Source organism: Canis lupus, chromosome 18 (assembly GCF_048164855.1).
Source record: "Canis lupus baileyi chromosome 18, mCanLup2.hap1, whole genome shotgun sequence".
NCBI classification, from domain to species: Eukaryota; Metazoa; Chordata; class Mammalia; order Carnivora; family Canidae; genus Canis; species Canis lupus.
Window position 1 is genome coordinate 48,990,911 of NC_132855.1, and position 26,095 is coordinate 49,017,005.

The 26,095-nt window shown below is 36.8% G+C and overlaps 2 protein-coding genes and 1 long non-coding RNA gene across 39 annotated transcripts in view; 2 read left to right on the forward strand and 1 right to left on the reverse strand.

The window, feature by feature from the left end:
• Positions 1-5,088, forward strand: part of LOC140609171 (uncharacterized) — a 219,864-nt gene extending 214,776 nt beyond the window's left edge. For all 3 annotated transcript variants that reach the window (XR_012011107.1, XR_012011109.1, XR_012011108.1), the window contains 3 exons: positions 1,245-1,328; positions 2,875-2,965; positions 4,917-5,088. This is a non-coding gene — a long non-coding RNA (uncharacterized lncRNA). The remainder of the gene's footprint in view (positions 1-1,244; positions 1,329-2,874; positions 2,966-4,916) is intronic.
• A 157-nt stretch (positions 5,089-5,245) lies between these two features.
• NDUFA5 (NADH:ubiquinone oxidoreductase subunit A5) lies at positions 5,246-18,214 on the reverse strand. Of its 2 annotated transcripts, XR_012011106.1 has the most exons (6): positions 17,577-18,199; positions 17,212-17,256; positions 14,479-14,595; positions 12,614-12,833; positions 8,687-8,752; positions 5,246-5,415 (listed from the first exon to the last, which is right to left on the reverse strand). XR_012011106.1 is itself a non-coding variant. In XM_072784414.1 (5 exons), exons 1-5 carry the CDS (start codon positions 17,595-17,597, stop codon positions 5,314-5,316), a joined length of 351 nt encoding a protein of 116 aa, XP_072640515.1. In that variant the 5' UTR covers positions 17,598-18,214; the 3' UTR covers positions 5,246-5,313. The 2 variants fall into 2 exon arrangements, 1 of the variants encoding a protein (XP_072640515.1); XM_072784414.1 differs by lacking the exon at positions 12,614-12,833 and having other exon boundaries at positions 17,577-18,214.
• Positions 17,771-26,095, forward strand: part of ASB15 (ankyrin repeat and SOCS box containing 15) — a 64,194-nt gene continuing 55,869 nt past the window's right edge. For 14 of the 34 annotated variants that reach the window (XM_072784380.1, XM_072784386.1, XM_072784391.1 and 11 more), the window contains exons 1-2: positions 17,772-18,336; positions 23,661-23,753. Coding sequence is in view for 1 of the 34 variants with exons in the window: in XM_072784406.1 (XP_072640507.1) it covers positions 23,729-23,753 (25 nt within the window). In the remaining 33 variants the exon portion in view is untranslated. Of the gene's footprint in view, positions 18,337-23,660; positions 23,754-26,095 lie in introns of all 34 variants that reach the window. The other 20 variants (XM_072784406.1, XM_072784395.1, XM_072784394.1 and 17 more) reach the window with 4 other exon arrangements.

Sequence of the window (26,095 nt, forward strand, 5' to 3'; positions counted from 1 at the left end):
ATGATCTTACACAACTCAATCTTACAATAGATGTGCCTAACTTAATTGGTAGGCTTCTGAGGTAGTGTCTGCAGGTGGGAATGGTTATTACATATCAAAATCTCTCATTCTCTCTCTCACACACACACTCATATATAAACATACAAATATATAGTTGTTTGGTTATACAAAATAAACGTGAATGCAAACTGAAAATAACCAATAGGAAAAAGATTCAATTCTGAAAGTGGAAAATTAATTTTTAAATTTCATTTTATATTTTACCTTTCACAATAAACTTTTGCACTTTCTTAGGATTTATTGCCCAAAATGATTTATCTTTATTTCTCATGAAACATCTACCTTTATCTCAGTATTGATTTACACAATAAACACTTTTTTTAATGTGCTTTTATTTTTACAAAGATGCCACCTAGTGGCATTATGAAATCAAGCATCTCAAAGTATTCCCCATTGTTACTCTAAGCTAAAATGTATTTTGATATAAATGAATTAGAAAAATATTAGATTTTGGAAAACCTAAAAATGATGCTACTGGATTAAATTTGTATCATACCTCTGTGAGGTATGATATAGTCTCTTGTTTAGAGACTATATAAATACAGATCCATAGTCCCTTTGCTGAAACCGGGACGGATGTGTCTGAATTCAGATTTTTCAGATTTTTGAAAGGTAAATACTAACCTATACTGTATATTCTACTGTCAGTAGGTCTGGGGCAGTAGTCCAGAATCAAATACATTAAGAATTCTGTACAAAAATATACTCATATCATGTATTAAGTAAGATAAAGACCACAAATAACTTTATGTAAATTCAGGTCAGATTTTGCTTCCAAATGAGTTATGAAAAAGTTTGGTTTTACTCTGAGAAAAGGAATCAACATTCCAGTTATAGAAAAAGAGAGTAAAATGAAATATTCTGTCATAAAATAGTAATGTTTATCTTTAGAAATGCCTAAAATGTTCACCTGAAAAAAAACATATTTGAAGATCATGAGAAATCCGAAAAAAGAATCTCTATAATGCTTTTCATTTACAGAATCATATAAAGAAGCTAATCCATCATAAATTACATTTCAGCACACTACAAAAAATTAGCTACTAATATAAACCTAAAGATTACTTTGAAAACTCATTAGCAATGCATGGCAAGCTAATTTAGGAGTTCATGTCAAATTCAAAAAAATTTTTTTCCTTTTTGTTTCTATGTGTGATTGGTATGTTCCCTTCTCACTGCCCTAGGTTATGGAAGCATGTGTTGAAGTGGTATCATCCTCAGCCCAGATCCCTGTGTGACTCATTCGAGAACTGTCCCTAATTAGACATGTAAGTCCCTCATTAGACATGTAATAAGAAACAAACTTAGGAGGTCCCTGGGTGGGGCAGCGGTTTAGCGCCGGCCTTTGGCCCAGGGCGTGATCCTGGAGACCCAGGATCGAATCCCACATCGGGCTCCCTGCAGGAGCCTGCTTCTCCCTCTGCCTGTGTCTCTGCCTCTCTCTCTCTCTGTCTCTCTCTCGTGACTATCATAAAAAAAAAGAAACAAACTTTTGTCATGCGAAGACTAGGACTTAGGGACAGCCTATTCTAATTCACTATTTTTCTCACTACTTTCCTTCACTAACTAGAGTTTTGGCTTATTCTCTCTAAATAAAAATGTTTAAATAAATTTCTCCAGTTCCCATCAATAATTCAAAGCACATATCACATCCCCACTTTGATTTCTTTTGAATTCTATTAAAAATAAACCTCTTCATCCTCCTGCAAGCCAAACTGCTTATTTACCTTTTTCTCAAAACATTACTATTATGGTAGCATAGGCCGAAATAACATTAAGTATGGAGTTTTAAAGGAAACTCTACCCTTAGATGGAAAATGCTTATTATGTTTCATGATTTGCTACTTCATCCTAGATCCCAGAACACATGTGCATAGGTTTCTTTAACTTCTATTTGCTTATGTAACCATGCAACCTGGGAGGTAAATGGCTGACATTAGCCAAGACATGGGCATTTTCTTACACAGAACATTGTTGACTTCCTCCGTTTGACAGAGAAAACATGAGGGTAGCCATTTGTCTTCCAGTGATTGAGAGGCCTGATGTAGCTAATTGAGGAAGTGACATACAGACTCTATGTCTGCTCTGTAGTTGGAGCACATGTGAAGCAAGGTTCTCCAAGACCTGAAGATCTAGGCTTCTGAGAACAGTGAAACTGATCACTTTGACTTCATGGGAGAGTTCCTGGATAACAGAACATAGACTATTTGGAATACCATCTTGGTGGTTAAAAGGAATTATAAGAGCTGGCCCAAAGGGAATATTTGAAAAGCCTGCCAAAGCATCAGGTGAAGACTTAACTTCTGATGGCAACAAAGTAAGCCTTCCCATTATAGTAGGTCCCAAAGTTAGCTAAGAAAGAATCTTGAATTCCATTTGACAGAAGACTGCTCTTTTTTCTAGTATCTTAATTCTCATTATAATAGCAGCAAAAAACCTCAATTAGCTTCACTTCTCTAACTGCATTTTAGGATTAGAAAAGATGACAAAGATAAACTCCTTTTCTTCCATTCCCCAATTTTGAGAACCTGGGGGTTGGGGGAGGGGATCAGAGTAGAATAATAGAGAATAGAAAATGAAGGAACACAATGAAACCTGAGGCCTAGTGGCTCACAATAGCTGCCACTGCTGACATCACATCCTTTCTATTCAGATAGGACTACTTCCCCAACTTCTGGTGTAGAATGGATGGCAGGCCTCAACACTGAGCATTACTCCAGTGGATGCCACATACTCTGCTTGTCCATGGTACTCATAGTTTATACCTGTTACCTTTATGAAATTATTAATACTTCATTTTTCTCTCAAAACCAGGTTGAATGATAAATTGTACCATCATCTTAGATATAAATCATTCCCACTCCAAAGAAAAGAATGGGAGAAATTTGAATATTCTGCACTCAGAGTATGTATCAACTTTGCTGCCATTTTCTTGTCTGCAAAGCTCAAATTGATTGCTTTTCTTTTGAAGTGTCTGATGTATTTTGCTGATTGGTGGGTGAATCTGAATGAAACGTGAGAAACCTAGGAGGAACTGAAATGGGCCATTTTGAAAGTTAAATTAGTCTAGAAGCCTCTCAGCAACCCTGAAGATCTTTAAATGGGAATCATTTGTAAAGCAATCAGGAAAGCTTACCCTGGAAGTTAGAGGAAGCAACCAGAAAACATTTGAAAGAGTAAAAACTATCAGGTGTAAGTTTGTATGGGCAGTTGGGAATAGCAGTTAGTAAATGTAAAAACATGGACCACAGGGCAATGCCTTTTAAACGCCTATCCCGTTAACATTATCTACCTATAATCCATATGAAGATTTTTGCACAAAATGAAATCCAGTTTACTACCGCTGTTCATATTTTTTATACTTATTTGGACAAAACAAATCAAGAAAGCAGGAAATAGGCTCTTTTGGTACAGCCCAGATGGTACAGGCAGGAGTGACAGCAACCCAAGAATATTCATAAAAAAATAATAGTTAGGAACGGGAGTTCTGGAGCAAGACTGTCCAGGTTCAAAATTTAGCTCCACATCTTACTAGCTATGAGACTTTGGTGATTATTATACCATTTCTTTGCCTATTTTTCCAAGGTGTTCACATTGCCTACAGGTGCCTACAGTTGTAGGAGAGCACTACTCACACTGAATTCTGGTTTCCTTATCTGGAGAAATACAGATCATTTGCAGGATCACACTTTTATGAGTAGTGCATATTTAAGAGTGAAATTAGTCAAGTAATTAGAAGAGTGCCTGGCAAACATGAACAAATATTAGCTACTATTATTATATTGTTATTATTCTACCACTAGCATTTCTAATGCAAACATCAATATGGTCCCTTTTTATTAACAGCTATGGGAGCTCTGGTGGTAAAATATATGACACCCAAGAATCGTGGAATAAGTGGAGCTAAAAAGTCTGATAAAGCCACATCAAGCTATCTTCCTGTTTTTATGTGCTCAAAGGACTAAAAAAAAGGATTGGTTAGGAAATTTGCTTGCAAGTATTTATGTTGATATGCTTTAGATTCATGTATTTTTTACATTTATAATGTATTATATTTAAAGCAAATGTCAGAACTGAAAAGGAAGTTATAAATCACAAGTTCTACTTCTTTTTCGAAGAAGGAAATAGGTCAATCTGAGAAGTTGACAATGTGCCTCCACTTAGTCATAGAGTTCACGATGGCACTAAAAAACCATGGGTGGGGCAGCCCTGGTGGCACAGCGGTTTAGCGCTGCCTGCAGCCTAGGGCATGATCATGGAGACCAGGGATTGAGTCCCACGTCGGGCTTCCTGCATGGCCTGCTTCTGCCGCTGCCTGTGTCTCTGCCCCGCTCTTGCTCTCTCTCTGAATAATTAAATAAATCTTTAAAAAAAAAAAAAAAAAAGAGGAAAAGAAAAGAAAAGAAAAGAAAAGAAAAGAAAAGAAAAGAAAAGAAAAGAAAAGAAAAGAAAAAAAGTTTGATAGCCAACTGCATTTATATTGGAACTTAGTGAAAACTTAATGATTCCACTTTGAAGTTATAACCCATGTATGACTGAATGCTCTGGATATAAACTTATCCATAGGTCAGATAAAGAAACTCTTGGTGTCTCTCCTTTTACATAAATTCTATCTCTATCCTGAAGTACTTTGGTTGATCAAGAAAACTAAAGGCTAAATAACAAAAAGTTAACTTCTTTAAATGAGACAGAAGGAAAAGTTTTTCCAATTCCCACTATAAATAAATCTTTCAAATACCAAATAAATTTCCTCAACTGTACAACTATAATTTGACGGTTTTTACTCTTACTACTTCTCTTTAGTGACGTATAAATTTGTCTAAACAATAATTAAGTATCTCATCTGTTTTTTTCAGGACAAAAACCACTAAATGATGTGCTGAAGATACTACTACTAATATTTCACATTATGATTATGGTCTCTGCATTGAAAATCTATGGGGATTTTTCCAATTAATTTTCAAATATTTACACAGCCTCTCTGAAATACATAATAAAACACAAAACCAAAAAAAAAAAAAAAAAAAAGAGAGAGAGAACATCTTTGAAATAATTTGAATGAATGTTTTACATGTCAAAACTGAATTCATAAGACCCTACTACCATAGTCATTAATTTTAACAAGTCTCCTAAATATATTCTGTATTAGTTTTCTTGATTGTAAGATGTCAATAATATGGAAATATTTTTTTAATATAACAGAACATTTAATTACATCCATTTCCCATCAACACACTAGTCATTTAATGATGATTATATTGGCCATTTCCATTGGTTGGCAGGAGGCTCTTCCACTAAAGGCTCCCATGGTTTCCACTGTATCATTTTTCTTGCCAGACTTAATTCATTTTCAGCCTGTTAATAAAAATTTTTAAAAGATCAGTTGATTACACTGATTAACAGATATTTATCATAGCTAATGACTGAAATATAATTAGAACTATTTTCATATTAATATCTAATAAGCTGTTCTACCATCAAATGTTGAACATTATTAATAAAATTACCTTAATTCTCATAGCTAGACAACCATGAGTTAGAAAGGATAGCTTTTGATCTTTTTCTTTTTTTAAATTTTTTTTTCTTTAATTTTTTTATTTATTTATGATAGGCACACAGTGAGAGAGAGAGAGGCAGAGACACAGGCAGAGGGAGAAGCAGGCTCCATGCACTGGGAGCCCAACGTGGGATTCGATCCTGGGTCTCCAGGGTCGCGCCCTGGGCCAAAGGGAGGCGCCAAACTGCTGCGCCACCCAGGGATCCCCTGATCTTTTTCTATTTGATTAAAATTTGCTATTAGAATGTTCAAACGTTTACCTGGTGAATTTTCAATCTTAATTGTCTGTTTTGCCATTAGACTATAAATTCTTTGGGAATAAGAAGTATCTATGTCAATGGCTTTCAAACTATTTTATCATGGCCCACAGTAAAATACAACAAACAAATTCTAAGGGATCTAAAATACACACATATGAATGAAACAAAACTAAAAATATCATTACCTTTACTAGCTATGACACATTATTTTCTATTATATTTTTTAAATGCTAGGCACAACCCATCTAACTGATTTCTTGACCCATAACCACTTGAGACCCACAGTTTGTAAAACAGTGATCTATGGAATGCAGAATATCATAGGCGCACAAAAATTACTGACTGAATTAACTTCCTTACATTAAGTTACATTTACCTTTTTTCTTCAAACAAATTTATAAATATTTGACATTTTTATCTTTTTATTTCACATTTTTTTATACAACAAAAAGACCTAAGACAACTCTGGCCAATTTAGAAGAACACTTGTCAGGATGTCAGAGAAGGAATTCAAATACAGAGTAAGTGCCAGAGTCTGTCACAGGCTGTAATTCTTTTTTTTTTTTTTTTAAGATTTTTATTTATTTATTTATTCACGAGAGACAGAGAGGCAGAGACACAGGCAGAGGGAGCAGCAGGCTCCATGCAGGAAGCCTGATGTGGGACTCAATCGCAGGACTCCAGGATCATGCCCTGGGCTGAAGGTGGTGTTAAACTGCTGAGCCACCCAGGGATCCCACAAGCTGTAATTCTATAGAAAAGGCAATGCTTCATCTAATGCCAGTGGTGCCAAATAGCCCATCTATGTTTCCAGTAACAGTCTAAAATAAACAGTGAGTTAAAAAGTACATTAACAGAAATCTGAGGGTAGAGGGATTTACTGATGCTGAAATGAGAAAACAGCATAAATATTGATTAAAAATATCCCTAAAGATGGCTGTTTCCCTGACTGCTCTTTGGCTTGGGTCTCTTGACCATTCATGCTTTCTTTAAGCCTCCAAGGCATTGTGTAGTGTAGGGAGGGTACCTGACCCTGAATATCACTAAGGTCAATCCATTTCAGGTAGCTGGACCCAGGTACACGTGACCCCTGTTACCTACTCCTTCCTTCTTCCTGGGCTTCTAACACAGTACCTTTACCTTATTTACTATCCCTCTAGAAATGGGCTGTCCAAAATGGTAGCTACTACCTACATGTGACTATTCAGTAAGCACTTGAGATGCAGCTAGTTCAAATTCAGATCTGCTGGGCAGCCAGCAGATCTGGAGACCCTGGATCGAGTCCCACGTCAGGCTCTCTGCACGGAGCCTGCTTCTCCCTCTGCCTGTGTCTCTGCCTCTCATTCTCTCTCTGTGTCTCTATGAATAAATAAATAAAATCTTAAAAAAAAAAAAAATTCAGATCTGCAAGTATAAAACATACAGAAGATTTTAAAGACTTAGAATAAAAAGAGAATGTGAGATATATCAATATTTTTATATGTTTCAAAATATTTTAAATATATTAGGTTAAGTAAAACATTATTAAAATTTACCCTTAATACTGTCTGTGAAAATGTGGAGAACTGCACAGCTGATTTAAAAATACCTAACTGTACCCTGAGTCTATAACTGCATGATAAATTAGTGTATCAGTTAAACTAAAGTCATGATCAAAGTAAAATCTGACAGAAAAGAAAGAGGAACAGAAAAAGGACAATAATAAGTTAGCAGCAAGTTCCCACATGGTACAACAGCTGGCAAATGAATAGAAGGCCTTTGAATGATTGAGTCTACATTCAAAAAACTGTGTAAATGCCCTATTCCTCTTTTTAACAGAGCCATCTAACAATTCTTCTGAATTTATATATCATGTCTATTGGTGATATACCTCCCTAATCACCTTTCATTTGTCTTTTAATAAAACTCAAAAAATAACTGTTTTTAAAACATACAAAATGTACAAATTAAATGAAACAATTGAATATCAGGTGGCTTATAAGGGTAGACATCTAAACCTATAATATGGGAGGGGGAGCTGAAGTGGTGAGGCAAAGGGGGAGAGTGATTTGACCAAGTAAAAATTTTAAAAAATATATGAAAGAAATATATATAAGAAAATATATTTCTTTCTCTATATATGAAAGAAAATATTCAGTTGAAGTCAAAAGGCAAAGAAAAGACTAAAAAAGTTCAAATAATATTGCAAGAGTTTAATCTCTCTTATTTTAAAAAACACGCAAAAGAAATATAGAAGAAAAACATTAAAAACAAATGATAGAATTAAAAGATTAATTATAGAATTTATAAAACACAAAATACAGGAACATATTTTAAGTTTAACCTTACTTATAATTGGGGGGAAAAATGCACGACTTAAAAAAAAAGGCATAGATATTTTAATCTAAAAGTCAAAAATACATTTTAATTTTATGATTCAAAATATCTGTATTTCTCCATATTAAAAATATGCTAAGCCCTTAATATATAAAAGTATTTCTATCTAAAAAGATAAAATTATTCAAATAACAGTATTATTGTGTTACTCCTTTGAACTAAAGGCTAACAAAAACACGCTGATGAAATTCAAGGTGTATTAAACTCCAAATTTCCAACAGAAGCCTCATAAATTCAAGTTAAAATTACTGATATTTAATTGACATGTACATAATTGAAGTATTTCCTATATGTAATTATTCTTGTATTGAGAGCTGACATAAAGAAAGAAACTTAGTTTTCCTTTTTTTCTGAGATGTCAATTTTGTGTCTCTTAAGCACAGTGCCTCTGACCATTTAAAGCCAAACATCTAAACAGTCAACTTTTTCTTACCTGAAGAATCACCTCTTCTAGTTGGCCACCCTGAAGTTGGTCTTCTAGTTTCTTAACATCTGGTTCCTATAGTTTAAGGGAAAAAAAAAGATTTAAAAAAAGGAACACAATATCTGAATGTTTCAACATCCTAATTAAAAAGACACGAATATAAAATAGCACTTATTATAGCAAACATAGTTTTTCTTTCATTATACCCTTACTAATGTTTGCCAACTATCTGGTGGAAAGTCTAATCTCTCTATTTTTATTGCTTTTCTGTCTTAATATTAACTGCTGATCAAGATTAAGAAATATGATATCCATTTAGTCTTTCTAAAATACAGATTTTAAAATACTACTTTATTTTCTTAGTATTTCCTCTATTTCCTCTGAGAGCATTAGTATGTGAGGTAAATGCTACCCTGTGACACAGAATTCCATTCCTAGGTATATACCAAACAGAAATTTATAATACATTAACCAAATGGCATGTTTAAGAATATTCACAGCAGGGGATGCCTGGATGGCTCAGCAGTTGAGCGCCTGCCTTCTGGCCCAGAGCGTAATCCTGCGGTCCCAGGATGGAGTCCCACATGGGGCTCCCTGCATGGAGCCTGCTTCTCTCTCTGCCTATGTCTCTGCCTCTCTCTGTGTGTCTCTCAGGAATAAATTAATAAAATCTTAAAAAAAAAAAATTCACAACAGCACAAATTATAACCTCAAATTAGAATCCAAATGATATATAGAGAATTAATAAATAAATCATAGTATTTGGATATAACAGAATACTATAAAGCAGTCAGAATATATAAATTACAACTATATGCAAGAACATAGATGATTCTTTCAAACATAATATTAAATGAAAGAAACCACACACAAAAGAACACGGACTGATAATTCCATTTATAAAAAGCTAAAAAAAAAAAAGTTACAAAACCAGGCAAAATGAATCTGTGGTGTTAGAGGTCAGAAGAGTAGTTATCTTTAAGAGGGGGAAAAGCAGGTTTGGACATTCTAGAAATGTCCTCTTTTTTGATTTGGTGTTAATATGGGTGTGACTTGTGGAAATTTATCAAGCTCTACATTTATGATTTCTGCTCCTTTCCTTATGTACATTGTTCTTCAATACAAGGTGTTTTTTTTTTTTAAAGTAATGCTAAAAAGGTACTAGAAAAATACAATGACATGTATTTATTGCTAGTAAACTGAGCTTTGTGAGAGCCAGAAACCATGTTCTATATTCTATACATACTTATAAATATGTAAGTAAAGTATAAAGAGGATGATTTTTTTGGCTCACAGAATGAAAAGAAGGGGAAAAAAAAAAAAAAAGATATTTTCTACAGGAATTGGCATGTTCCTGCTTCAGGGCATCTGCTGGCTGACCAGGGATAACTGCATGGCTTGTTCCTTCATTTCCATCCAAGTCTTTGTTCATATATCACCTTCTTAGAACAACTTTGATAATAATTTATACTGTGGTAGGCTAAATAATGTCCCACAAAAGTACAGGACCTAATCCCTAAAACCTATGAATGTTAGCTTGTGTGGCAAATACTTTGTGATTAAGAATCTTGAAACAGAGATTATCCTAAATCAGCCAAGTGGGCCCTAAATACAACTTCAGGTGTCCTTATAAAACAGAGGCAGAGAGAAATTATGCATAGATGAGAAAGGAATGTGACTACAGAGACAGAGATTAGAGTGATGTGGCCATAAGCCAAGAAATACTGAAAGCCACCAGAGCTGGAAGAGTCAAGAAACAGATTCTACCCTAGAATCTCTAAAGGGAATGCAGCCTTGTCAACACCTTGATTTGGGCTTTTGATACTAATTTTAGAATCCTGGCTTCCAGAAATGTAAAAGAATAAATTCCTATTGTTTTAAGCCACCAAGTTTATTAGAACAGGCACAGGAAACAAATATATACTGTAATATCCCTCACCACTTGATACATACCCACTCTCTTTTCATTTTCCTTCACTGTTTTTAACTATCTTCTATACGCTATGTAATGTACTTCTTTATTTACTTACTTCTTTGCCTCCCACCATGAATGTGTAATCTCCAAGAAGGCAGGGATTTTAATGTTTTGTTCATTGTCATAGAGGCACTAGCTTCCATGCCTACAGGCATATGGCATAGAACGGCATTCAGTGTTCCTTGAATAAGTAAAAATAGTTGGAAAAGAAGGAAGGGGAAGCAGATGAACATGTCTGAGAAAGACTGTTTACCTCAGAATTAACTGAGTCTTAAAGCCAAAATTTGAAAACAAAACAGGGAAGCTGGTCATTGTTAAGAGATCTAGGAGACTGAAGAAAAGAAGGCAAGGAATGTTCAACAGTAATTTCAACTCAAGAGAATCCTGTGGTAGGAAGACAATTCAAAATTTGTCTTATTGAAGCTAAGTCAATACGATGACTTCTATTTACCAATGGCAGAATGTCATTAAGCTTAATAAGCTACCATCACATATGTTAAGCGTGATCAGTATATGGTTTACATATATTTTACATATATTATCTCATTCAGTCCTAACAAGTGTTCAGGCAGGTATTATTATACCCAAGTTTTAGATGAGGAAACTAAGAGAAATGGACAATATGCCAACAGTCACTCAGCAAATAAGTATTAGAGCTGAGAAGAAAATTTTGGACAGGCCACAAACCAATACTTTTCACCAATATTCTATCTCCCTAGTGTAATCTGAAAAAATATTTACTTTTATTTCCATTTTAGGCTTAGTAAGTAGATGTTTTATAATCATAACAAGATTTACTAAAGACTTTGTGTGGGACTCTATTGAGGGTTAAAAATCTGTAATCATTCTACCAAAAACAGGAATTGGTGATAAACTATCATGCAGTACCTGAGGTTGTTAAAAACTATTTGTATTTAGCCTTTTGGATAAACAAACATTTCTATGGGACCTTATATAAGCACCAGGTACTATGCTAGATTCTTGGGATACAAAGATGAATGCAATCATCAATCAAAAGTAATTTATAGACCAGAATATAAAACATAAGTAAAATACAGTGTGACAGGTACAATGGAAGAGAATCAAGGAAGTTCTCAATCTCTATTTAGGAGAGTAAGAAAAGGCTTCAGAGAGAAGTAACACATCTTGAGAACTGAGTAAGAAGTGCCAGAAAGATAAGCTAAGGGGATTCCAGTTAGAGGGAAGAGAAAATACAACAAAGAAACACAAAATTAAATCGCATGTAATTCACATAACTATCAGCAGTTTGGTTGCCGAAATACAGGGTATAAAACAGGAAATGACAAGGTAAGACTGAGAAGATAACCCAGAGTCAGATCTTGGGACACCTTCCATACATGCTAAGGACTTTATCCTGTAAGCCAGTGTTTCCCAAACCTGGCTGTACATCAGAGCCATGCAGATGGAAGTAGTGAGGTGAGTTTCATACAACTAACTCAGCAAACATTCTTAAATTCAGCCTCTGAGAAACACTAACCAGGAAACTATAAGAATGTTTTTAAGCAGGAAGAATCTGGATCAGATTTATATATTGGGGGAAAAAAAATCACTCTATTCACAGTGTGGGGCACGTGATGAAGTATAATGGAACTATATACAGACCACTAAGTTACAAGGCAACTGAAAAAGCCCAGTCAGAGAAAACTATTTTAGAACTAGTAAGTGAAAGTAATGACAGTAAGCTATTCTTTGGTTGACAATGGTTAAGAGAGAAAAGAAAAATAGGGCAGAAGTAAAAGAAGATATAAATATAACAGTTCTATTTTTAAGATAGGAATAAGCTAAATACATTTTGAGGCTATCTGGAAGATAACAAAATGAAAGGCTAAAACAAGAAAAAAGTGATAAAGCAGAATAAGGTTATAGAGAAGGAAAGCAGGGAAAGATTCAAAATGTTGAAAGAGCTTTACTTCATGAAAAGAAAAAAGGAAATTTCTTACTCAGTGATGGGAAAATATGCACCAGTTCGTTTTCCTTAAGGAAAACATGGAATCAGGCAGCCCTGATGGCCCAGTGGTTTGGCGCCGCCTTCAGCCCAGGGTACCATCCTGGAGACCCGGGATCGAGTCCCATGTCCAGCTCCCTGCGTGGAGCCTGCTTCTCCCTCTGCCTGTGTCTCTGCCTCTCTCTCTCTGTGTGTCTGTCATGAATAAATAAAATCTTTAAAAAAAAGAAAAGAAAGAAAGAAAACATGAAATCAAAATAAATGCTGAACCTTCCCCTAGAGACTTTGTAAGTTACTTTCAGAACTGCCAAGCTGGGCAGCCCCGGTGGCGCAGCGGTTTAGCGCCGCCTGCAGCCAGGGGCGTGATCCTGGAGACCCGGGATCGAGTCCCATATCGGGCTCCCTGCATGGTGCCTGCTTCTTCTGCCTGTGTCTCTGCCTCTCTCTCTAGCTGTGTCTCTATGAATAAATAAGTTAAAAATAAATAAAGTATTAAAAAAAAAAAAAAAAAAAAAAAAGAACTGCCAAGCTAAGAATAAAAGTTTCAAATCAAATTTCATTGTTTTGCCATATCCCTAAGGAAAAATAATTATTCACTTTGGTAACCTAATAATAAGAAAAATATAATAGGGTCACTTATTACATATATGTAAATTACTTTTAGAGTTTATAAACACTTTTGGATAATTACAGAAGTCCGTGAATAACTGCTAGTGTGAAAATGTAATACTTTAAAATTTTAATTGCACAAAAGTGCAATATAGTTTGGCATAAAAGAACTAGCAGCAGTCTATGGTATGTCTAGCTAAGGACTTTGATTTAGACCTGTAAAATGCTTGTATTAGTCTGCTAGGGCTGCCAATAAAATACCAAAGACTGTGCGGCTTCAACAACAAAAAATTATTTTCTCACAGCTCTGGAGACTGCTAGTCCAAAATTAAGGTCCAAAAGGGTCAGTTTCTGATGAGAGCTCTCTTTCTGGCTTGCAGACAGCTACCTTTTTTCTTGTGTTCTCATATGGCAGAGAGAGCTGTCTCTTATAAGGACACTAATCCTATTGAATCAGGGCCAATCTTATGACCTCATCAACCTTAATTACCTCTATAGATGTTCCAGCCACCCTGGGGGGTTAGGGCTTCAACATATAATTTGGCAGGGAACACAGTCAGTTCATAACAATGATAATTTTTTTAATAAAGTAATTATGTTTTCTTTTTTTTAAATATTTTATTTATTTATTCATGAGAGATACACAGAGAGAGAGAGAGAGAGAGAGGCAGAGACACAGGCAGAGGGAGAAGCAGGCTCCATGCAGGGAGCCTGATGTGGGACTGGATCCCGGGTCTCCAGGATCACACCCTGGGCGGAAGGCGGCACTAAAACACTGAGCCACCAGGGCTGTCCAACAAAGATATAATTTTTGGTAATTAAGAGACTAACTTGACCCTCTCTGTAATAAGCATTTTTCAAGTTTTTTCTAACCATTTTGTTTAAACACAACATACATTTTTTGTGTTCTACTTTCATTTTTCTCTACTCTGAAACTACAAAAAGAGGTAAAGACTGATATATCTATAGATAAGTCAACAATCAACAAAGGACTTGATAAAGAAAAGACGTACTACAATGTTAACTTAGAGAAGGGACATGATGTTATTCTTTCACTCCAGTATTTAATAGTGGCTTACATATGGAAAACATTAGTAAACAGGAATTTGCTGAATGAAAGGGAAAAAGGATGGAAGAAAAGCACAGAAGAATAGAAGAGCGGGGGGGGGGGGGGGGGGAGCAATTTAACTTTTTTTAATGGTGCATTGGAAACCATAAATCCAAGAAAACAAAATCAAGTCAGCTACTTACCGCTTTAACCATACTCAGCTTCTCATTTGTAATCTGTTCTGTATACTTTCTATATGCTGCGTTTTTAGGAATTTGCTCAAGAACATCAAGAATCTTTGTGTACAATATTCTTAACCTCTGAAAAGACAAATCATATACATTTCCAGTTTAAAGTGTCATCAAAGATTCAACAGAACATTTTTAAAAGTCTCACAAATTACAAAAAGATTCACATCTGTTTTTTAAAAAGCATTTAAGTCTTCCTTGTTATAATTTCTTCATGTCTTTGCCTTATTACCTTTATAATTGAAGGAAAATGTGAGTACAGTTGACCCTTGAACAACGCTGAGGTTAGAGAGCCTATCACTGGCATGGCTGAAAATCCACATATAACTTATGACTCCCCCAAAACCTGACCAATAACGAATATGCCTGACCAATAACATAAACTGTTAACACATACTTTATATGTTGTATGTTATCACATATTATATTCTTACAATAAAGTAAGCTAGGGAAAAGATGTTATTATGAAAATCATGAGGGAACCTAGGTGGCTCAGTGGTTGAGCACCTGCCTTAAGCTCAGGGTGTGATCCTGGGGTCCTGGGATGTAGTCCTGCATCAGGCTCCCTGTGGGGAGCCTCCTTTTCCCTCTGCCTCTGCCTCTGTCTCTGCCTCTCTAAGTCTCTAATGAATAAATAAATAAAATCTTAAAAAAAAAAAAAAAAAGCAGATCATTTAAGGAAAATACATTTACAATACTATACTGTATTTACTGAAAAATATATGTACATAAGTGGACCCAAGCAGTTCAAACCTGTTATTCAAGGGTCAAGTGTATAAAATGGATACTTTTTATGTTGCATTAACAACATAGGTTGTATATAAGCCAAAGGTATGGTAACAAGTAAAAATAAAACTGCATTCTAACTTATTGCTAATGATCTATTTGAAAATAAACTCATTTACTAAATCATTACTTCTCAAATTGCAATCCTAAGCACTACAAATTGATTTTTTTCCATTTTGCTCATTTGAATTTCTGAAGAAGTAAAAAAATATATAAAAGCAATGATTATCGGAATGATCAAATTTAACTAAATGTAGTCATAATACTTCAGCTTATGGTGACTGAGTTGGTCATGAAAATGAAGGTTTCACACAGGCTTAAAAGAAAAGGAACAAGAGAACTGAACTTAAAGCACAATGAACTTCAAGTTCACATACAGCAGTTAGTAGTAAAGCTACATGGTAAGAAACTGTTACACCAGATCATAATTCACAAGAGTTCATAAATAGTAAATATAATCACAAATATACATACATTATATAAAGAATTCTTTGTATTTCATTGTACAAAATCCATAGGTACTAACACCTAGTTTCATTCATATATATTCACAATATACATATGAATAAATAAATAAGAAATTAGACGTGATTTCAAGGTTTTTGAACTCAGTCAACACAAGAATGAAACTGCCATTCATTGAGGTGAGCAAGCCTGAGAGAAAAGCATTTTTTAGGGAGAAGAATAGGAACACAATTTTGGGTGTTTAGTTTGGGTTGCCTATCTGACATTCAAGTGAAGATATCCACTCAGCAATTAAATATACAAGACTCTCAGAGGTCAGTGCTCAATACAGAAATTTAACAGTTATCAGTGTATAGGTAGTATTTAAAACCACTAAATTGAGTCCAGACAAGGAGACAAATATAAATAGAGAAAAGTTCCAAAAACTAAGTCTAAGAACTCCAAAATTCCTAAGTGGGGATATGAGAAATAACCAGAAAGGGAAAAGTCAATGAGAGTAAGGGGCGGGGCGGGGGGGGGGGGGGGCAAAAAAACAGAAGACTAGGTGAATTCCCAAGCACAGAAGCGCTTGATGGAGACGGTGCCAAACGTCGCCAGTGCGGCTACTGAGTCAATTAAGATGAGAAACGTGAGCTGACCATTCGATTCAGCAGCACAGAAATCATGGTGACCTTGAAAAGAGCGGTTCTAGCCAAGTCTGGGTGGAGTGAATTCAAAAGGGAGTAAGAGAAATTGGAGACAGTTAAGTCCAGATAACTCTTTGGAGTTATCTATAAAAGGAAGGAGAGAGATGCTGTGATTACTGAAAGGAGCGAGGGAGGTCTTTAAAGTCTTTTCAGATGGAAGCATTCTGAAGACCGATGGGAAAGACCCACTGATGACGCAAGGGGTTAACCGCTAGAGCGATAGACGCGGTAAGGCAAGGCGGGCGTGGGGGGCGGTGGAACATGGAGACACAGGTATGGGAGGGTACTCATAACGGGACAGGTGAAGGCACGAGAAGCCTACGGAAAAACTCAGCAAGAAAAGGGACTTAAGAACGAGGTCATGGGGCGGTCCCGGTGGCACAGCGGCTTAGCGCCGCCTGCAGCCTGAGGTGTGATCCTGGAGTCCCAGGTCGAGCTCCCCGCATGGAGCCTGCTTCTCCCTCTGCCTGTATCTCTGCCTCTCTCTCTCTCTCTCCCATGAATAAATAAATAAAATCTTAAAAAAAAAAAAAAAAAAAAAAGAACGAGGTCATGGAACGCGCAGGCGCAGACGCACGCGCACGGGACCCATCGACAAAGGAGAGAGAGACCCTGTTCTGGTCTCAAGGCGGCTCTCAGGCCGGCCTGTGATTTGGGGCTTGAAATATCCGCACCCCGCTGCCCTTTCTACCAGGGTCACAGGGTTCTGGTCGTCCTGGGGAATCCGGGAATGGAGCAGCACGGAACGTACCTCGTGTGGGCTCTCACATACAGCCAATCCCACAAGGCCGGTGGTCTGTTCAAAAACAAAACACGATTCAAGCTGTTTACAATTCCGCGCGCCCGCCACGCTAAGGAAGGAGAGACCTACCACCCCCCACCCCCCACCCCCGCCCCGGCTACTACCGACCTAAAAACAGCTGTCGGTCTCTCGGAGCCACTAGGCTGGAGAACGGGGCTACGGAGTGCGTCCTCCCTGAGGCCACAGCAGAACGAGTCCGCCCAACAGCCTCGGCCATCCCGCGCCAGTTCCCGCCACCACCGCGGGGTGAGGGGCTTTCGGGCTGACTCTACCCCCACGGTCTAAAACCCAGCAGTGACCTCCATTCGCCTCACCTTCTTCAGCACACCCGCCATGACAGCGCCGACGGGCCGGGGACGCGCAGCCCTCTGGGAACCCGGCTCAGACCCGCTCAATCCAGCGCCGAGGCCGCCACACTATCACCTTGGAAGCAGCTCCCGCCCCCCTCGCGATCTCCACCCGGCGGAGGCTGTGCCCCGCCCATTCGGGGGGGGGGGGGGGGGATCGACGCCTGCGCAGTGAGTACACCGGAGTCCGGAGCAGGCGCTGCAGGAAGGAGCTGTTGGGCGGCTTCCGTCTGGCGAATGGGTTCCTGCCTTGACGACCGCTGACGGCTTGCGCGGAGGCGGAGGGAAACGCTCCAAATTTCCAGAAACCTACCACAGAATGTGCACCTGGCTTATCCTTTGGCGAATCCCTCAACCTCCCTTGCACGGTGCAGCGTGTAGTAACAGGAGCGTGGTCCCCTGGAGCTGTCCTCTCCGTGATCTCGTCGCAGCCAAGGTTGATCCGTAGCACCAGGATATCGGTATTTTCAGTCTACTGTGCCAGTGCAGTTCACGGTGTGAAGCCATTCCCTGGCTCAGCCCTTTTCCATTTCACTTCCGGAAGTGTGTCATCCACCTTCGCGTTTCCCCAGGGAAGTGATAACAGATCACAGCACTTCTCCCCACGTATCTCTGCAAACATTTATCGAGTACGCGTTAGGTGTTAGTTACCGGGACGTGATTTTTCAGGCAGGATCCCACATCCTGGAATTTACTGAACGGTGATGAAAACACGCATTAACAGTTGGTAAGTGTTCTTCTAAAAAAGGTTTGCACCTCTTTTAGAGTGCAGTGGTAGCAGGGAAGAGGAAGTAAATAACCAAAAATGGTTAGTTACAAAAAAGTGACATGTATTTATACATATGTATATGTGTCACTCTTTCTAGAATATAAACCATATATGGATGGAAAATTTTTCCTACCATATCTGAAAGGGCTAAAATAGTACCTGGTACATAAGAAGCACCCAATAACTATATTTTTTTAATGAATACAATAGAAAAATAAGCAAAAGGAATAAAATAGACAATTGACAAAAATGGAAACAGGAAAAGTCAATAAACATCAAAAGGACTCAACCTCCCTAATAATCAAGAAAATGCAAATTAACTATAATTTTACTGCCATCTTACAAAAATTAAAGAATGACAATACCAAGTGTTAGCAAGGATGGAGAGCACCAGGAGGACTCATATACTGCTGGTGGGAGTGAATTCATATAATCACTTTAGGGAATAATTTCACAAGAGTTACTTGAAGACATGCAAAACCTATAGCTGAGTTGTATGGGATGAAATATGTCCCCCAAATTCATATACTGAAGTCATAAACCCCACTATCTCAAAATTGACCTTATATAAAAATAGGACCATTAAAAATGTAATTAGTTAAAATGGGCTCATTAAAGTAAGCCCTTCTCTAATACTACTGATATCCTAATTAAAAGGAAATATTTGGACACAGAGAAATGTACACAGGGAGAATATAAAATGTAATGCAAAGATGAGGGCAGAGGTAGGGATGACGCTTCTACAAGACAAGGACCAACAAAGATTTCTAGAAAATCACTAGAAGTTAGGGGAGAGCCATGGAACAAATTCTCTGAGCCCTTAGAAGAAACCAAACACTGACTTGATCTCTGACTTCCAGCCTCCAGACAGAGGAGCTAATACTTTTAATGATGTTTAAATCACTGAGTGTGTGGTATTTTGTTACAGCAACCCTATAAACTAACACTGAGTAACATATCTTCCTCTCTTACATTTGGATAGCTGTCCCTAGAAAGATGAGCCATAGGGGTATAATTTTCCCAGCTCAGATTACTCAAGAATTAGGCTTCCCCATAACTTCCATCATAATTTCTAACTTCTAGTATTTCAATCATTCGCAGTTACAATTCAGGACAGAGGAAATATATATTAACATGTGTGCATATATGCATTTTAAAGATACAAGCAGGCATGTGTATGGTTGTATACACATAAAAAAATACAAACAACTGAACTGGAACAAACTGTCTGATGCATCAATTTGCTCCTGCCATGGTGACATTTATATCTGGACACACTAGATTAGATTCAGGAAACCATAGTGGGATTGAGAGAAAATGTCCTTATTTTTCAAACCAGATAATGCTGAAATAATCACCAGAACTTGGATGAATGGAAGTTTATGAGGTCACAAACTTTATTCCCTGTACCTCCAGATTCTAAGAATTTTTGTCATTGTGGATGTGTTCTAGAATGTAGAATCATGTGATTATAAAAGATACATGTGTTTTCATTTGTTGTAACTTTAGGAGTTCAGGCTTCTGACGTACCATATTTTTAAAAGACACCACGGCTAGACAGATCTAGCTGATCCGGGCTAAGGTATACTGCATAGCTAACCATTTCTATGTAGTGGGGAAATGTGTAGGTTTTCTGAACCAGTCCATTTGCAGAAGTGTGAGGCTATGTATGGAGAGGGCTTAATAGCTTGATAGTCACCACCACCTATGGCTGGTGACAGTAGAATTGGCTATAAAGAGAAATCAACTTTGGCATCTGTGATATCGAAAAGGGATTTGGGAATATCTTAATGTAAATAGCAAGGACATCAAATGCATTATATTCTCTCAGCTGGGAGAGAGTTCCCAGAGGGTAAGTGTTAGAACTCTGCTAAGGAAGCAGACAGATGTTAGGAAGTTCTTCTGTAAACAAAATTAGCAAGGCCAGGTGACTTAGAGCTAAAATCTGGATCTCATGTTTTATACAATTTTCTGTGGAGGACCCCTAGCCTACCCAATAAGGGAGGTCTTGTTTCTCCAAAATTAAGTAACTGGAAGAATTAGGACCTCCTACACTGCTTCTTAATGATAGATACTCTTCTGCAAAGGGCTGAATCTTACCAAAGTCAGGAAGTTAGAGTGTTTCTCTAGAATCTAAGGCTCTGGAGCTATGTTTCCCAGCCAATTACTTGAGGGAGACATGAAACCAAAAGGCTGAAAAGGAAGAAAGCATCTCAATTTTCAGGGCATGAGAGGCTCGTTCCTAATAATCTAAAGGGGACAAGTACTATGTTGGCTGGTTTACTCTTAGTTTTCCTGGTCAGGGAACAAGGGTGAAAATAATGTCCCCTCAGGGAGTATTTTTCCCTCTCCCGAACTTGACAAGAAAGAAAATCATATTTTTTCAAATTAGTTCTTAGACCAAAATGTTAAAATTCAAATTGTTTAGACATTACCCATCTTTTTTGCCTCCATTCATATCAGGCATATTCAAAATATCTTAGTTCTTTACAGTCTTTTCTATCTGTGCTATGAATATTTCTAAAAAGGGACTACAACCAGATAATTTTTGGTATGTTTTCTATATGGTGGTTTTTAGAACCTCACTCTAAATTGGGCTATAACTTAGATAAAAGCCATTACCAACTTTTATCTTAGTGGTTATCAGTTTCCACTTATTTGAGTTATCTGGTGTGTGAAAATGGGGATATCCAACACTGTCACCCAGATGTGGAATAAGTTTAACATTGAGGTTAAACACAGGTATCTCTATTGAAAAATAGAACCTATAGAAGAATGGAGTAATAAAGATTTCTAGCCACTTCACCCTTGCCAATAGGGGGCATGTCTAGCACCACTTCTGTGTACCAAAAGCTACTGCTCTCCACTTAAAAGCAGAGAAGAAAAAAAAAGTGCTGAAAGTCAGGAATGTTTTTTAAGCAGTTGGAAACCATCTTATGAGATTAAAATAAATAAGCATTTATTAACATAAATGGTAATAATAATATACTAATAAAATAGTAATACAACAATAATTATTTTTTAAAAAATACCATAACAGAATTTAGAAATAAGATCTGTCATTTTATGTCAATGAGAGTAGTTAAAAATAGTTACTACACTTATATCTTTTCACCAGTTTCAACTTTTTATTACACTTCATTTTATCTTATTTGAAAAGCTGAGTAAATATTTTAATTGTGGAAACTTTTTAAAAATACTTGATTTATTCATGAGAGACACAGAGAGAGAGGCAGAGGGAGAAGCTGGCTCCCTGCGGGGACCCAGATGCGGGACTCGATCCCAGGACCCTACGATCATGACCGGAACCAAAGGTAGACGCTCTACCACTGAGCCACCCAGATGCCCTAATTGTGGAAACTTTTAATCCAAATTTCATGGTCCATCTAGATTTAATTCCCAAGAGCTCCATTATTTGCAATATATATAATATTATGCAGTTTATAATATATAACATAAAATGTAGTAAAAAATAGTCTCAGGGGTCTTCTTATACATTCAGGCAACTTGCCTCTCTCCATTACAAAGTAATCCTGTAATGTTAGAGGTATTATAAAATATCCCAAACTGCCTTTTTTTTTCAGTAGAAAGCCAGTTAAGATGACTTCATAAGTCATGCAGTCAGTTCTCCAGGAGGTGGTGATAAAGAGACCGATTTTGTAAATGGCAGTCTTGGCGATCTTCTATACCATTGAGGGGATGAAGAATCTGTTTTTTTTGTTTTTTGTTTTTTTTTAAGATTTTTCTGGCAATTTCACTTGGTAAAAAAACATAATAAGCAGTACAACATAAAGGAATTTGGTCTAAAATATCTCAGATCCCTGAGTGGCTCGGCGGTTTGGTGCCTGCCTTCGGCTCAGAGCGTGATCCAGGATTGAATCTCATGTCAGGCTCCCTGCATGGAGCCTGCTTTTCTCTCTCTGCCTGTGTCTCTGCCTCTCTCTCTCTCTCTCTCTGTATCTCTCATGAATAAATAAAATATTTTTAAAAATATATCTCAGATATATATCAACATTAAGAAAAAGAAAATCTGGTCTAGGAGTGGCTAGGACCCAAAAAGAGCCAATATGCCACTTACAAAGTCACGGCTAAGAACAGTGACTAGCGGATAAGCAGAACTTGATTATATGCCCTCATATGACATTAGAACACTATTGCATGCATTTTTAATAGTTGGAGAATGAATGAGGCTGACAAGGGGCAGTAAAAGAAAAGAAGGAGGGGGATAGCCAAAATGTTGCTATCAGTGCCTGGAGGAGGGAGGGGTAGCAGGGTAAAGAAGCAGGCTTTCCCTGCTACCTGCTAAGAAGAATGGTAGATACTGGTCCTAGAAATCCAGCTGACCAAGACGGAGAACAGCACACCCACAGTAACTCAGGGCCAGTAAACAAGGTGTAAAAGGGAAGCTAAACAGAATTAACGTAATAATCCTAAAAGCACAGCTGTAGCTCCTTTGCAGCGTGTCCCTTGCAGAACCAGTATCTGCTCAGACCATAATCTGTCAAGGTGGATGGGAGCAAGCCTCGGACTAGATGTAAGCAGGTATATGTGCTGGAGTGAAGACATAGGGAGTCAATTTCTTACTGTATTCAGCTTTCCTTGCTCATGTTAGAATATCCCAGAAATAAAGGCCAATCAAGGGATCCCTGGGTGGCGCAGCGGTTTGGCGCCTGCCTTTGGCCCAGGGCGCGATCTTGGAGACCCGGGATCGAATCCCACATCAGGCTCCCAGTGCATGGAGCCTGCTTCTCCCTCTGCCTGTGTCTCTGCCTCTCTCTCTCTCTGTGACTATCATAAATAAATAAATTAAAAATAAAAATCTTTTAAAATATATAAAATAAAATAAACCTATTTTTTAAAATTTACTTTCCCCTTTAATCCTAAATGGCCTGAGGCTGTACTATTTAATGTCTATTATTTTAGTAATCTGTATTTACTCTAGCAGTTCATTCTTACAGCAAAGCAGTTAATTTCTTAACCCACTCTACTTTGTTCAAAAGAATTTGTATCTAGGGACGCCTGGGTGGCTCAGTGGGTTCCAGTCCCACATCGGGCTCCCTGAAGGGAGCCTGCTTCTCCCTCTGCCTATGTCTCTGCTTCTCTCTGTGTGTCTCTCATAAATAAATAATAAATAAAATCTTGAAAAAAAAAGAATTTGTATCTAATATCTTCTCTTGAAGAATGGAGTCATGTTTATCCAGTAATAGGCAGTTCATATCAGTTTAAGTACTTCCGGTCTCATTTTCCTTCACACCATTCTTTATTTTATTTTTCTATTTCAGTCTTGTATACTTTACTGGATTCACATCCTACTCCATTAACCTCTAACTCCCTTGGCTCTACAACACAAATGGGAGAAAGACATGGAGAGAAAGGTAAAAATCACCATGAATGTGTGAAATTGATCCTTTTCCTTAATCAAGTTAGGCTCATTTACATATAATGGTATAACAGATGTATTTGCTCTGATTTTTGTAGTTTTTAAAAATACTTTTTCCTACACATCTTTTATCTTTTATGTAATTCTTCACAGGTTTGAAAAACATATATTTTTTATTCATTAGTTAACTTTATATTTATAATATTGCATAATTCTCTTGGTTTCCATTTTTTTTTAAACAGTTGCTGTTAGTTCCCTACTAGGAAAAAAATTAATGAAGTAGTCATGCTCCTCCTTCGACCCCACCCATCCCCCTGCCTCTCTGCATTTTTTCTATCCCTCAATCTTAGTAAAAAATATTGCTTTTCTCAGTGTTCACCTTGATAGTTTAAATATTTTTATACTTCCATGATTTGGTAGGTCAGATTTACTTTTTATCATTTTTTTCCTAGCCACACCAACTGAGGCAATCAATACTGCACTTACCTTCCTATCCCAAATTTATGTTAGCTGTATCATTTCCATGTTGTGAGGCTAGGTAATGTCAACATTCTGTTCTGTAACTCTTATTCCTACATTGCTTTTGTTACTAGTTCTATAGTAAATTTTTTTTCAATATTCTCTGCTAATCCATATGTCTTAGCTACCCCAGTCATTTATTGTTTGGCTGAATTAATCCTCTACCAGTTTCTTTAAGAAGGTCTCATGCAAACAATATACAGTATTTTTTAGTCTTACAAGTGGATCCTTGAATGACAGCATGACCGGATATAAAATTATTGGCTCATGGTTTCTTCCCTTGAGGATCTTTAGGTGCTGCTCTGGAGAAATATTATGTCAGATTGCTGTTCCCTTTATAAATGATTTTATCTTTTTTTTTTTTAACCCTGGCAAAATAAGTTTTATTTATCTTTAAAATCCAATGGCATTAGTAGATTACATCTCTGTATTAAATTTTTAGGTCATTTTCCCCCAGACGCACAGTGCATCCTGTACCTACTTAGACTTAAATCTTTTATTTCAGGAAGTTCTTATTATTTATGTCTTTCAATTCTTGTTTGCTTCTCTCTTTTTTTTTTAAACTTCCTTCCTTAGGGTCTCCAACTATGCATTTGTTGAACCTTGACTGTCTTAAACATAAAAATATATAGATATGTACTCTACTATCCTTTCTAATGCTTTTAAATTTGTCATTCTATTTTGTTTTCTCTTCTCACTTTTTTCCCCTATATTTCATACTGTGTTGTCTTCGGGGTCTATACCCCTAGAGAAGTCTTCCAAATTTGATTTTAAAAAGCTTGTGTTTTTTTTTTTTTCTTTCTGAATTTGGCCAGATTTTTGTTCACTTTCTGCTTTTCTATTTCCACCTGTTCACTTAGTTCTCACATTTCTACTTTGTGGTCTTTTCATTGATGAAATTGTGTCATTGTTATTCCACTTAATGATAAAAGAGATGACCATAATTTTCATCTACTCAATGGCAACACTTTCCATATGAGTGTAATTTATCTGTTGCAAAGTTCTGCTACTCTCCTCCTTATCTTTCTTTGTATTTACATTTGTCCTATAAGACATCCATATTTATTAATCATTTTAAAATAAGTTGGATTTTCCTGGGCCAAGTATGTTCAGAAAAGAACAGGGACTTCTTCCTGCAGCTATCACTCATCCATGTGTTTCTTGGTGTAGCTGCCTCTTTCTGGTTCTCTGAACCAAACCAGATACAAGAGGGTTGGTGTCACTACCTTCCTCTCTTTAGTTGCTGCTGTAACTTTTACTGCAGAACTCACTCTGAACATAAGTGCTTCACCTTTAGGAAGTGTATATGTGCTGGTGTTTTTAAGATCTGCTGTCACCTGCCTTCTCACTGTTCTTTACTTCTTTTTACATCCTCCTGCAAAGATTTCTTTCTAATCTTTATGCTTGTAGCAGCCCTTACTTTTTGTGAAGTCTACTGATTATTTTAGTCTGATTTTGCTGAGAATGACATTTACATTTGTTTTGTTGTCATTCTCCATGTTGCTTTTGCATCAATTTCCAGAAAAAAAAAATAGAAAAATACAAACTTATTATCTGTGTTCAAACCAGAAAACTTATTATGATCTATTTTGATTGGAAAACTGTTCCTCTATTAATATCAGGTAAGATTATGATTGTAGTTGTAAAAATAGCTATGCATAACTCACTCATACTTAATTTAATTAAGACCTTAATTTAACAATTAAGGTATCTGGGTTTTTTTTTTTAATATTATTGGCTTTTAAACCAGGTTTTTACCTCACAAACCTATGTGACTAATATTTTGAACTTCAATGTATGGCTTTAGTATGTCCTTGA

Excerpts from the sequence above, each read along its gene's own strand:
- NDUFA5 (XM_072784414.1), bottom strand. The coding sequence starts at position 17,597 with ATGGCGGGTGTGCTGAAGAAG. Across the intron at positions 14,596-17,211 it reads TATGTGAGAGCCCACACGAG|AGGTTAAGAATATTGTACAC; the intron begins GTACGTTCCGTG and ends TTGTCTTTTCAG. Across the intron at positions 8,753-14,478 it reads AGCTGAGTATGGTTAAAGCG|GAACCAGATGTTAAGAAACT; the intron begins GTAAGTAGCTGA and ends CTTAAACTATAG.